The sequence below is a fragment of the Castor canadensis genome, chromosome 1 (genome assembly GCF_047511655.1).
Source record: "Castor canadensis chromosome 1, mCasCan1.hap1v2, whole genome shotgun sequence".
NCBI classification, from domain to species: Eukaryota; Metazoa; Chordata; class Mammalia; order Rodentia; family Castoridae; genus Castor; species Castor canadensis.
In genome coordinates, this window is record NC_133386.1 from 128,982,594 (window position 1) to 128,996,200 (window position 13,607).

General features: G+C 47.1%; 1 protein-coding gene across 19 annotated transcripts in view; it reads left to right on the forward strand.

The window, feature by feature from the left end:
* The window catches only part of Tenm4 (teneurin transmembrane protein 4), a 2,881,475-nt gene that overhangs the window by 2,641,972 nt on the left and 225,896 nt on the right, over window positions 1-13,607 (forward strand). For all 19 annotated transcript variants that reach the window (XM_074081868.1, XM_074081866.1, XM_074081845.1 and 16 more), the window contains one exon: window positions 8,124-8,379. In XM_074081868.1, coding sequence (XP_073937969.1) covers window positions 8,124-8,379 — 256 coding nt within the window. The remainder of the gene's footprint in view (window positions 1-8,123; window positions 8,380-13,607) is intronic.

Consider the following 13,607-nt stretch of genomic DNA (forward strand, 5'->3'; position numbering starts at 1 on the left):
TGCCCATGCCAGCCCCTTTACAGATGTCCTCTCCCTCCCCTGGACACACTTCATCCTGCCTCTACTTCCCCCATTCCTGACCTTGCTCTTCTCAGAAGCGGTCCAGACCCTCTCTGCATGCTTTGCAGCCTGAAGGGTGCGATTACTGCCTGAGATGGGAGCTGGTAGGATGCGCTGGCCTAGGTTGAGAGGCTCCCCCAGTCTTTGTTCTGCCTTTCTGTGTTGTGTTTCACTCACAATTAACCAAACCCATTAGAAGTCAGGGGACACAGGCGACGGAGTCCTCAGGGCTCAGACAATGGCAGAGAATGATTTAGAACTAAGGAGAGTGGTAGAGAGTCTTGAAGTAGCTGTTTCCCCTCCCTTGCTCCTGGGCTGCATACTCTTGGGATGGCCAGAACCTCCAATGTGTGTGCTGACTTCCCTGCCACCTCCTGCCAGAAGCCAGATGAGCTTTCCAGCCATTGTGATATCCAGAAAACACCCACTTCCACATTTCCAGACACCCCTGTCTGAGAACCATGGCATCAAACAATGAGACATTTGCATGCTGTGTCCTCACAGTCTCTACAATGCAAAGTACTTTAATAGTTTGAGTGTTTGATCTGACATAAGTGAATGAGAAAATAAGAATATCCATACTGTGACCTTAAGGTGCTCTGTGTTACTCCCCAGCAAGAAAGCTGGGAGAGCGGCATCAGGGTCAACAGCATGCTGTCCTGGCCTCCATGGATCTGTCCTTCTCTGTGAGTCTGTCTGGAGTTTCAGACCAAGTACCCTGGAGAAGCCCTCAGCACTGGCCATTAGAAGGACATCAGTGAGGCCAGGTGTGGGGGTGCACTCTTGTCATCCCAGCTACCTGGTAAATGGAGTTTGAGAGAATTGAAGTTTGAGGCCAGCCTAGGCAAAAAGTTAACAAGACATCCATCTCAACCAACAAACTGTGTGTGGAGGCTCGTACCTGTCATCCCAGCTATGAGGGAGACAGACATAAGAAGGTCCAAGCTAGCGCAGGCATGAATGCGAGACCCTAGTCAAAAACCAACTAAAGAAAAGAGGCTGGAAGTGTGGCTCGAGTGGTAGCGTGTCAAACTAGGAAGTGTAAAGTCCTGAGATCAAATTCCAGCACTGGAATAGGGAGACAGAGAGAAACAGAGAAAGAGCGAGAGAGAGAGAGAGAATCTGGAAAGAAAATCTGTGAAAGGGCACAAAAAGCATTTTATTCATGGGGGAAATGAATGAGCAGAGAACACACCATGCAGATTTTAACCCCCTGGCCTCACGCTCGTGCCGGGGTTTCCATTTTGGACTTGAATTCACTCTAGTGTAAGGTCATAATGCTATCAATAACTGTCTCTAAACCCTTGATGGGACTTTACAGTTTGCAAGGTGCTGGCATATCCATTTGACAGATGAAGAAACTGAAACTCAGAGAGGTTAAATAAATGGTCTGCGACTATACAGCTTGAAGGAGGTAGAACTAAGATTAGAAGTCAGGCCGTCAGATAGCGGCTGCCGACTGCAGTGACAGAGAACTCTCTGGCCTCTCTAAATTGGTCTTGTAGGCCAAGGTTCATTAGCTAAGCTCTGAGCACCACTACATCACCACCTCGAGTCAGTGGTTGTCGATGGCTTTTTAATGGAAGCCAAATAACTCTTTCTGTTGGCATTCTCAGGCAGCTGGAGTTTGTGTTTTATGAGAATTAAATACCATTGTCTTTCATATCCGACCATCTTTAGGGCCCAATTAATGACTGTAGTGCATGCTGGGGTCATCATAAACTCCATAACAAGGAGAGCTTCGGGCACCTGTCTGCGTTTGGAACAGTTGTGTGTGTGTGGGCACCCAGCCTGGCACCCTTTCTTGGAACCTGTTTCTAGCCTTCCATCACAGGGTTTTGACACATTTGAGCCTTCTGCCTAAGCCAAAGCTCTGAAAAGTTGTGCCTTTTTCTCATGAGTATGATCTGGTAAAAACAGTGGAATGTCACCCCCCACACACCCAGTACCCCCTCCCCCGCTCCCCCTCTCCCCCCACACCCCCCAATTCTATCTGCCAGGCCTGGAATGGGTCTAGGGCATGCTGGTGCCCCTCCTACCCCCGCTCATCCTCCATATGGCCTCCAGGACTCTATCTCCCTCAGTCCTATAATGTGATCAAGGGACCCCCTCTCACTCTGCAATAAAGCAAGGCCATGTTCTTTGGCCTGGCACTTCCAGGCAGCCACCACCCAGGCCTCCCCCAGTGTCTCTATCCCAGCCCTGGTCACTGTCCCTCACACCCACCCATTATTTATAGAAGCTCAGACTTCTGAACCTTGCACATGCATCGTCCTCTGTCCTGGAGCTCCCTACAGACAAAGGTCATGGGTCATTTCTTATGAAACCTTGTCTGATCCCAAGGCCATTCAGGCAGCAGCCCTTTGTGCCCCAGGGTGCTCCAGAGGGTCTGGAATGTAAGCTAACAAGGATGACAGCAGCCAGCACTTGTAAGGTGTTTGCTGTGTGACAGGCATTGATGTGAGCGCTCAGCCCGCACTGACTCACTCGATGGACACAAAGCAGAGTGCTTCACACTGTGGGCTCAGAGCCAGGCTGCCTGAGTTCCAATTCTGGCTCCATCACTTGATGGTTTTATAATCATGGGGAAATTATTTTGCCTTTTGTACCACAGTGCCACCATCTACATGATAAAGAGTAATAATGGCACCCTATGTATGTGAAAAGGATTAAATAAATAAAGCACATAGTAAGTCCTCAGTAACTGTTTACTGATGTCTATGATGATACATACTGACATAGGATTTTGTTTTATTGTTGTGCTGGTTGGGAGGTACATTGTGGCATTTATAAAAGTTCTTAAAACATATCAACTATATCATACTTGAATTCACCCTGAGGACAGAGAGTGCTTCAAAGTCCAGGGTCATGTTTTTTTTTTTTTTAATTTCTGAATCTGTGTGAATTCAGTCTATGAGACTCTGTTCTCTTTCTTTTATTTCCATTACTAATGGGCTCAGAGAAGTTAAGTGACTCGCCCCAGGAGGCACAGCCAAGGCTGAAGATAGGTCTGTGAGACTCCTGAGCTCTCTGTCCCACTGTACCAGCCATCACCCCTAAAACTGGGTTCTTGTCAAAAATGGGCCTCATCCTCATAGCCCATCAAGTCCCTGCTCCCAGTGAAGGGCTCCCGTTATCGTACACCTTGAATCCAGGACACAGAGGTATGGATTTCAGACTCTTATCTAATGCAGCAAAAAGCCTTCATCTTCAACGACATGGAGTCCGTGTGTCTGGCTTTGCTCTGTGTGTCAGGGCTGCCATTCTCATCACCTCCTGATCTGCATGTTAAGCCACAGACACCTTCCTGAAAAAACAGGCTCCTGGGAGTCAGTGGGCTGCCCAGAGGGGAATCAGCTGTGACAAAAAAAGAATCACACTTTTCTTAGGTATTTTCTTGCTCTTTCTCTCTCAATATTTGTGTTTTTGTTTTTGTTTTTTGCCCTGTTGTAATTGCTGATGTTTATTGGTTTATAATTTATTCATTCAACACATCCTTTATCATAAATGTGGATTAATAGTTACCATTTTGGGGACTGGGAATGTGAGTGGTAGAGTGTTTGCCTAGTACCATGAGGCTCTGAGTTCCACCTCCACCACTGGAGGGAAAAAAACAAAACAAAAAACCCCAGTAGCTACCATTTCATAGAATACTTCAGGCGCTGTGCTGAACTCCCCATACATTGTCTCACCAACTCTCATAACAACCCTAGAAGTGGGACTAAAACTGAAACTCCACAGACTTGATTAAGGTCACACAATTTGTAAGGAGCAGAACCAAAACTTGAACTCATCCCTGTCTGACACCAAAGCCCAGTCCCTTTCTAGAATCTCTGATCTCAGTTCAGGAAGATATAGCCAGAAGGCTTTGGTGTTTAGGATTTCTGTCCATATAAAATGAAAAATGTCAAGTGTTGCAGTGCACCAGCAACTGCAAATATATACAGGACTTGTAGGAAGCAAAAAAAAACCTTCCTGGAAAATCAGGCTTGCAATATTCAGATAAGCAAGTGGCCTTTACTGGCGACAATGTGCACAATAACAGTGAAATGCCTCATATTTGGGCTTGATGGGGAGATACAGGTGGTTGCTGTATCTGTGAGAAGAGGCTGAACCTTGGAATTTCCAGCAGACCTTTGCAAACGTGCCAGTGCTGACTCACAGGCGGCAGGAGAGGAGCACCTGTTTGTGCAGGCAAGAAGTCCAACTACCTGATTTGCAGTTACCCTGGTTTGTCAGCCTGTAAACGTTTTCTGAGGATGCACCGTGCACCAGGCCCAGCTCTGTGCTGCCTCTGGAAACCTGGAAATTAGTGGGACAAGGACTCAGCAGGAATCCACTGTATCTTAGCACTTGAGCAAGGCTCTTCATCATCCTCTAAGGAGGAGTAAAGTAGGGATGTGTGTCCCCTTTCACAGTTGCACTGACCAAGGACCTAGGAGGTAAAGTGAATTGCTAGAGGTCATTCATCAGTGAACAGAAACTGGAAGAGAGGTCTCTCAAGCCATGCCTAGCTTGTTCACTGTCTCACACTTTCATTTCCACTGCCCAGCTTACGACACCTGGCATGGAACAGGCCCTCAGTAAGTACTGAGTGAGTGACTTGGCTAAGAAATCCCCTCAAAAGTGCATAATGGAAGGAGGTAAAGACGCCTCTTGATAGCTTCTCCCCCATCTTCCCTCCTGGTCAGAGGAACAGAAAGAAGAGTCCACACAGATTGGCAGAAACATTTGCTCCTTGAAAAGGTCTCATTTCTTTCTGGGTTTGTGAATGAGGCTTCATTGCTGAGCTTCCAAATACAGACTTTTCTCTTGGAAACCTAGGAAACAAAGTACCCCTCTTCTAAGGGTCTCAGACTGGAAGGGAAGAGGAAGGGCCTGGCCAAAGCATCCACAGCTCTGGCTCCAGCAAGTGAGGAAGGACCTTTGTGGGCCCATGGGCTATAGGACCCAGGCTGGACTACTCTCATATTTTGCACACAGGAGCCTTACCCTCTTGACACATGGCCCAGGCCTCTCACATGGACTGTTCACTCAGTAGGCCTGTATTGAGCATCTGCTCACTGTCGGACTCATGGTCACCTAGCCCAGAGTGCATAGGGACGTTCAGACCCACTGCAGGAGGCCAGCTGGGGACTTGAGTATGTGTGATCTGAGGAGCAGACAGAGGTGAGAAAAGTGCTACCTGCTGCCAGCATCCCAGGGGAAAGGAGAATGTTGGAGAGGGTAGATCAAGAAAGCTTTCTGGATGGGGAGGCAAATGAGCGGAGCTTCAGAAAATAGAGCATTTGAAGCAGAACATTCCTTGTCACCACAGGAGAATTTCCTTTTGGAAGTTAGCTTTTAGATCTGTGACCAGTGATCTTGTACTTGAAATTTCAGCAGATCGGGAATCTTCACAGGGTTTCTAACCAGTAATTAAGGCAGAGTTTGGTGTCTCTGCTTAGTCCTGGCCTGGCCTTTAGCCATTACTCAATTCCCGGAGGGTATTTTTATGCCTTTGGCCCATGGACTAAGACAGTTAATGTTCGATGCACAGGTACTACGGTTTAGAAGATGAATTCAGACTTTGGATTTATAAAGGACCCTGACTAGTGTTGCAAGTCACAGCTTCCTCATCTATAAAATGAAAATGGTACCCACACTGCCCTCCAGGACTTGGTGTAAGCATTAGAAAAATTAAGGATGTGGAAGATACATAGTAGTGCTTACATGACAACCAGTATCAATATCAATAAAGAAAATGCCACAAGGAGTCCTAGGACGGGGGTGGGGGCAAGGACCAGGTCGTCTTTCCTGCTGGCCTCCTGATAACCATTTGACAGTCGTGGATGAGTCACTGCCTCTCATTGCTTTGGTGTCCTGGACTTCAGCCAGCAGCCTGCAGGGCCAAGCCGGAGGAGGGACAATCAAGCAGCCCTGGAGGCTGCTTCTGCTGCTGGCTTCTCTCCCAGCTCTGTCTGCATTCGTGAAAGTGTCACCTGAGGACAGCTGGACAAAACAAATGACCCAGCCCATCCTCACCTCCATCAGAAATGCGGTACAGGTTGGCAGGCTGTCTCACCCCGAGTGGGACACTCTGCCCGGGCAGATGGGAATGGCTTCTGGGCTTTCTCATTCCCTTCTGGCCGAGCTTTAGCATCACACATCGTCAGTGGCTCTCTTGTTTGGAACTAAAGTCTCATTCACTTAAATTGCTTCATGGATCTCTTAGCCTCTAGGAAAGAGGTGGGACTGGAGTGTAAAGTATATGGGGTGGGGAGCTGATGAAAGGCAAGGGTGGAAGACAGGTGGGCATCGGATTCCAAAGGGTTCACAAGCCAAGTATGGGCTTTGTCCTGAAGATGCTAGCTTGGGATAAGGAAGTGGTCCATTCAGATGGACTTCCATTTCTTTCTCCCTTCAACTCCTAACTTCCCTCCCCCAACTTCCTGCCAGATTTTCTATCTATCTATTCAGCATAAAAGATCAGGTCAACTAAAACGCAGAGTGGTGTGTCCGCCACAAAAAATATCTGCAACACTGATGGGTGTGGATACTGATCCGTCCCACTTGGGTGTGCTTGATGGTTTCCAGAATGCTGTCTCCTGATCAAGGAAGAGACAGTCTTTGGAATATCACATCTGCCATGGTTTGAAGCCCCTTCTCTCAGATTCTAAGTCTCCCCTGTAAACCACAGAATTCTCATGATGAACAAATGAAGCAGAACACTTTGTGAAACTGAGAAATATTTCTTTCCCATAGCTTGCCTCGTTTAATGTCATTGTAGTTCTGTCATCCTTTAATAAACACTTTTCCCATTTTACAGATGAGAAAACTGAGGCTCAAAGAGACTAAATGAGTTGACCATAGTTTAGTGATTAAGTGGCAGAATCTAGACTTGATTCTGATTTCATAACTTCATCACTCATGATACATTCAGCTTTGAAAGATGACACTTTCAGTGACTGTAGCTTAGGTGGAAGGGAGGGATGTACTTTCAGGACTTGCCACCTCTGTGGTGTCCCCAGACATTTTATTTGCTTTATTTCTTTATGAATAGCATCTACTTAGCCTCAGAACCTTATGCACTTTACTTTCCTGCTCTAAGCCTTTCATCTACAAGTTGATGATAATTATACTTGTTGCTCTGGGAAATTGAAAGGAGTAAATATATTAACTCAATCTCCTTATCTGTAAAATAGGGAGAAAAGCAGTGTCTGCTCTGTGGTGGGTTGTGAGGATTAGCAGAATTCCCACCTGTACAGGCACAGAAGGTACCTGGTTCATAGGAGGTGTTACCACCCAGATGCTAGCATGGCTTATTTTACTCAAAACTGTCTTCTCCTGGAGGCTACCTGGTCTAAAATTTCACAGCTACCTCATATACTTTGGCTATAGTCCCCATCTTGGCTCTTTGTGCTCTTAGATTTATCATCCACTCAGCTAACTATATATTTTATTTATTTGCCTTGTTCCATTCATTTCCTATGTACCATCCTATGCAATCCACGGTTCTCGAGTTGCAGCGGGCACCAGTCACCTGGAGGCTTTGTGAGGTCAGATTCCTGGGGCCTCACCCCAGGGTTCTTGATTTAGTAAGTCTGGGGCACACCCCAGAACTACATCTCAAATCCAATCCCAAGTGATATTGAGGCTGCTGGCTTGGGACTATAAAAACTAAAGCCTAGGGCTGATGGAGTGGCTCAAGCAGTAGAGTTCCTGCCTAGCAAGTGTGAGCCCCTGAGTTCAAACCCCAGTACTGCCAAAAAAACTTTAAAAAATCCTAAAAGTATAATAGAGAAAAGGTAAAGTTGCTGATGGGCAGCTAGTCATTTTGTTATCTTGCTTATTGTTTCCCCTACTAGAATTTAAACTTGGTGGCAGAGAAGAGGATTTTTAGTGCTCAATGTCCCCATCTGTTGACTGAATATTGACTGAGTGCATTAACCTGTATAATTTGCCAGTGCCCAATGCACATCTCATTCCTTCTGTGATCCGGTTAAGTCCTATCTGGCTACTCCTCCAGCTAAGGGGCAGGGCCCAGCTTGCTGCCCAGCTGACCATTTGTGTTTGTTTCCTAGATCACCCTGGCGGCCTGCAGCACCACCCCCGGCTCCGGACACCGCCACCATCACTGTCCCAGGTCCACACCCCCACCCAGCACCATGCAGCCTCCATCAACTCTCTAAACAGGGGCAACTTCACGCCGAGGAGCAACCCCAGCCCAGCACCCACGGACCACTCGCTCTCGGGGGAGCCCCCAGCCGGCAGTGCCCCAGAGCCAGCCCACTCCCAGGACAACTGGTTGCTCAATAGCAACATCCCACTGGAGACCAGGTTTGGCCTGGGCCGGGTGGGTTAGTGGAAGCCAGGAAGGCACGGGTGACCCTGTGGGGAGAGGGAGCTAAGGAGCTGAGGTCTGTAGGTGGCCTCACCACCTACCTGGTCTGAGAAGCTGGGGTCAGGTGCACAGCCTTGGGATGCAATTTCTTGACTGCGGGAGGAAAGGGTGGTGGAATGTAAGCTCTGGAATCCACCAGACCTGAGGTCCAGCACTAGCCTGCTGCTCACTAAAGGTATGACTTTGAGGAAGTTGCCTGTCCCCTCTGTGCCTCACCTCCCTTTGTCTACCTGATGGCAGTGGTGTGGGCTGGGCAGGGCTATTGCAAAAGTAAGTGAGAGCTGATAGGTGCAAAGGAAGCTGGCATACATATGTGGCAGAGCAGGCTCTCAACCCTCACCTCCGCCTGTGCCTATATGATTCCTCAGTCCCCAGCATCAGGGCTGCCTGGCCTGGGGTGGTGCTCAGGAAAGGCCAGTCCCCCCGCCCTCTTCCTTGTCTTGTCCTTTCCTGTCCATACTCAAAGTCCTAACAGTCTAAGGTTTATCCACCAGGGCTGGTTGTTGGGGCTCTCAGTGAGGTTTTGTAATTCTCATGTCATTCTGAGGTGGGCTTTATTATCATGACCCCCATTTGGGAGTTCTGGAAGCTGAGAATTAGAGTGGGCCCATCGCTAGGTCAGAGTCACACAGATGGTTGATACACAGCTAGGATTTGAACCCAGGTTGCCTGGCCCCCTGTCCAGTGCTGTTCCATACCCTACCCACCCTCTTCAGGTTGCTCCCTTCCTCCCTCAGCTCAGGGACCTCAGCCAGTCTGAATTCTGCAGCCCCTTCCTTCCCTCTGCTTAGCCAGTATGTTTATAAAATGGAATTTTTATGATTGTAAAAGTCATACAACTCACTGGAGAAAATTCAGATAGCTATAAAGAGGAAACTTAGATTTACTCATATCCCTACCACTCCGAGATGAGCATATTGACTGTGGAGGACATAGCCTTTTGTCTGCTTTCTCTGAACTGAAGGTGAAGTGCCCCAGGCCAGCACAATGGAACCTCTTCTCCTTCATTTCTTAGAGCAATGGGAAACATAGATTTCATTTTCCTAAACTCCTATTCCTCATCTTTGAAGAGCACAAAAGTCATACCACACTTGAGGAAGGGAAATTAGTCCATGCTTGGAAGGTATACCAGCCTGACTCTCCCTCACACACCACTACAGTGTCGGCACATTCAGCTCATAGAGTCCAGCAAGGGAAAACCAGCGTCCTTTTGTATCATTGCATTCCTGCAGAATCATTTTTCCAAAAGCAAATTTCTGAGCTGTGGCCCAAGCAGCCCCCAACTCCCACTCTATTAATTACTATGGTTTCTGTTGCTGTCCTTGAAAATCACGTGTGACTTTCCCCACATGCCTCCTTTGCCCTCATCAGTTACAGAGTGGGATAATTGCCTGTCACCCCACCCAGGGTAGCTAATCAGGTCTCCATCATTCCTGGTGTGCTTACTGAGTGGCACATGGCTGAAAGAAGCAGGAAAGTGATCAATGGTGCTGGTTCTCTGCGTGGACCACAGCCACTGCTCCCTCTGCCTGAAAGTCGTTTCTCCCACTTAAGAGCAAAGTAGGACTTCCTACATAGAGTCTCTAGGTTTTTCCAGGGGAAGGGAGGTAGGGAAGAGAAGCAAGGGAGATTTTCCTAATGGTTAGCTTTGTGATGGAAAGATGGTCCCAGTTTTCCTGTCCTTCTCATCACCCACTGCTCACCTGCCTTGATGATTCTCTCTCCACATCCATTGCTCAAACTGCATGAGATTTTGGTTTTTTTCCTTATACTTTATCACTCAGGCAACAGATGTTCATTGTAGAACAGTTAGCCAATGAAATAAGCAAGAAGAAAAAGTCACCAAAAGGGGGGGCTATTGCTAACTTGGAGGTATTTATTTACATATTATATTACATATTATTTACATACACCATTTCATACATATAACCATATACATGCATCATTCTATACGATCTGACATGATTTATTATATTATGTACATTTAATATTCACTGTATGTATGTATATGTACTTACCAGCATTTCCCTCAATTCCAAACCCTTTCATGCTTCTGCAGACACTCTCACAGGCCTCTGTCCAGTTACCATCTTCCTTACTTCTTTGTCTAGCCAAGCCCTACTTATTCTAGAATCCCAGCTGAAATGTATGAGGAAGATTCCTTTGTGACTCTAGAGACACCTAAAGATGGCCTAAAACTGAGAGAGGCCCCTAATATACTGGATGACACACTAGAGTTCTGGATCTTAATCCTGACTCCATGTCGTTGGTGGCGTCATACTAATGAGATGCAGTTTAAGAAGGATCCGTGTCAAGTCTGACAGGTGGAATCACAAGCTGACCAGCTTGGAGAGTATGGGCCTTAAAGTCAGATGGACCTTCATCCTTACCTTGCCTTTAACACTTATAAGTTCCTCAACATTCCTGAACCTCAATTCCACCATTGTTGATTGGGGTAAGAATGCCTGCCAAAGTGGTTGAGAGGAAGTAAATGAGATATTATATAAGAAACACATGGCACAGTGCCTGGCATTCAGAAGTCACACCATAAAAGCTATTTCCCATCTTTTCTTATACCTCCATTTCCCATGTGAACCCTGTGAAGAAAAACAACCATTCAGAAACTATTCATTGAGCCCCTGCTCACCAAAGGAGTTAAGAAGAGATGGTAGGTCCTATCCTTCTCTACTTTGCAGAAGTAAATGTGGCCTGTTGTTATTAAGGGCATAAGTGATGGCCCAACCACCAGAGTGAGTTATTCAAAGTACAAACTTTAGGGTCAGACATACCCTACACTCAAATTTCCACCCTCTTATAGCTATGGACCTGGACCTTAAACTTTTTCACACCTGAAATGAAGAAAATAATAATAATAACTACCTGTTTTAGCTATTGTTGCTTAACAAATGACTCCAAAACTTAGTGGCTTAACAAGCATCCAGCTGATTATACTTCACAGTGTGAGCTGGGAGTTCTGAAGGGTTCAGCTGGCTCTTCTGCTCCACGAGGTGTTGCCTAGGGTCAGTTGCTGGTCCTCAGATAGCAACTAGAATAGTCTGAAGGATCCATGATTGATTCACTTGCATGCCTGGCACCTGGGTTTGGGGCCCCTCTCCCTCTCGTGTGGTCTCCAGGCCTGTCCACATGGTCTTCCTAGCAAGACAGTTGTACTTCATTCTAGGTGACTCAGTCTCAAGGCACTGAGACAGAAGCTGTTGATCCTCCTAACAGCTTGGCCTGGAACTGGCATAGTGTCAACTTGTACCATATTTTACTGGTCAAAGCAGTCTTGAGCCAACCAGTTTCAAGGAGGATGGAAACCAATCACTTCTTAATAGAAGTGTCAAAGAATTGTGTCCATTTTTTTATCTGCCACACTACCTCCTAAGTAATTACACTAAGATAATGTCTGAAAATGACTGAATGCCCTCTATGTGTCTAGCAGGTAAGACATTTGAGAGGAATAGGACAAGTGCCAACATAGAAGTGAGCAAAGGAAACCCATTGTGTGTTAATTGTTTTGGGATCCCCAGTATATGACACAGTGCTTGCCAAAACATGGTGGGTGCTTGATAAAAATGAATCCACAGGTGAAATGAATGAGTAATAGAAAAATGGATAAATAAAGATGCTTAACTGAGACTTGAGCAGGGAAAGGGAAGGCTTCCCATTGGACCTGGTGCCATGTGACAGAGGTAAGGAGCAATCAGGAACCCTCCAGATATGAGAGAGGAAAACACAAGGCACAGTCTGAGCAGAGTCCTAGAAGCCCAAGAGTGCAGGCCATGTCTGAGATAGTTGTCCCCAACAGCTTTTGCCAGTCCCCACCAGAAGGGGAGCCTCCTTGGTGGCAGAGAAACAAATTACAGGCACTTCCCTAATTGTCAAGCTGAGTCCATGTGGAGAGTCTAATGTAAATAGCTTAACAAATACTGTAACAGCTGGTGGAATGACCAGGAGGGATACATTTCATGCTGGCAGAAAAAGAAAGGCTAGCAGAAGGAGAAAGGAGAGAGAGGGCTTCAGTAGACCTGCTCCATTCTCTGCCCCCACTGTACTTCTGGCAATCCCCTTGTTTAACTGAGATCCCCAGGGAGGAGCCTGGGCCTACCTGTACCTCAGAGCTGGGATAAGATATTTTTCATGCCCCAAAGGTACATCTGTGATCCATCCTGCTGGGAGCCATGTGTTCAGGGTTCCCCAACCCCTGATCCACTTCTTTGTGCTGTGCATCAGACACCTAATTGATTTCACAGGGACTGTCTGATTAATAACCCATCCAGCCCCTGTCAGATGAAGGAGAGGCCAGAGCAGAAGGCAGCCAAACCTCTCCTTCAGTTCAGCTGATTTCAGGCCTGGTGTAGGAGCCTGGAGCCCAATGTGTGGTCAGACTGAATTTGGAGAAGAGCCTGCTCACCCTCAGGAATGGGGCTACCTGGTGGTGTCTAGGATAGTCCTGAGGTTCTCAGGATGAAACATGGTGCATTCTGGTGGACCAGGCCAACACCTGAGCAGTTGGAATGGGCAGACTTCCCTGTCATCGGTGGTTCCCAGACATGCATAAGACACAATCCACCGCCAATGGTCTATGGAGAGAAACACACCTGTAAAATGAAGACAGACACCACAGATGGTACCCAAATGGGGTGAGCACCCTAAGCAGAGAGGCAGGTAGGGTTCTGTCTCTGCTTGGGAGCATCAGTAACAATCATAGCACTCAGAGCCCTTACTGGGAGTATCGGGATGCTGTTCTGAGTTTTTCATACATATCCTTCAATACTCACAACTCTCCCAAAAGTGTTGCATTCAGGATCCCCCGAACCATCCCCAGGCTTGATGATTTGCTAGCAGGACTTGTGAGATGCCACAGTCATATCCGTGGCTCTGACTTATTACTGTGAAGAGAACAAAGCAAAATCAGTAAAGGAAATTTATGTGTGGTGAAGTCTAGGCTTAAACCAGGCCCAAGATTCCAGACTCGGCCTTCAGTGGAATCACACAGGATGGACGCCTGTCACCCCCCAGCAACAGCTTGTGGAACGTGTGAAATGCTGCCAGCCCAGCAGCTCATTAGGGCCCCAGTGCCCAGGGGTATTACTGGGGGCTGGGTCATGTGGCAAGTACCCAAATTCCAGATTCCCAGAAGGGAAGCAGGTGCTCAGTA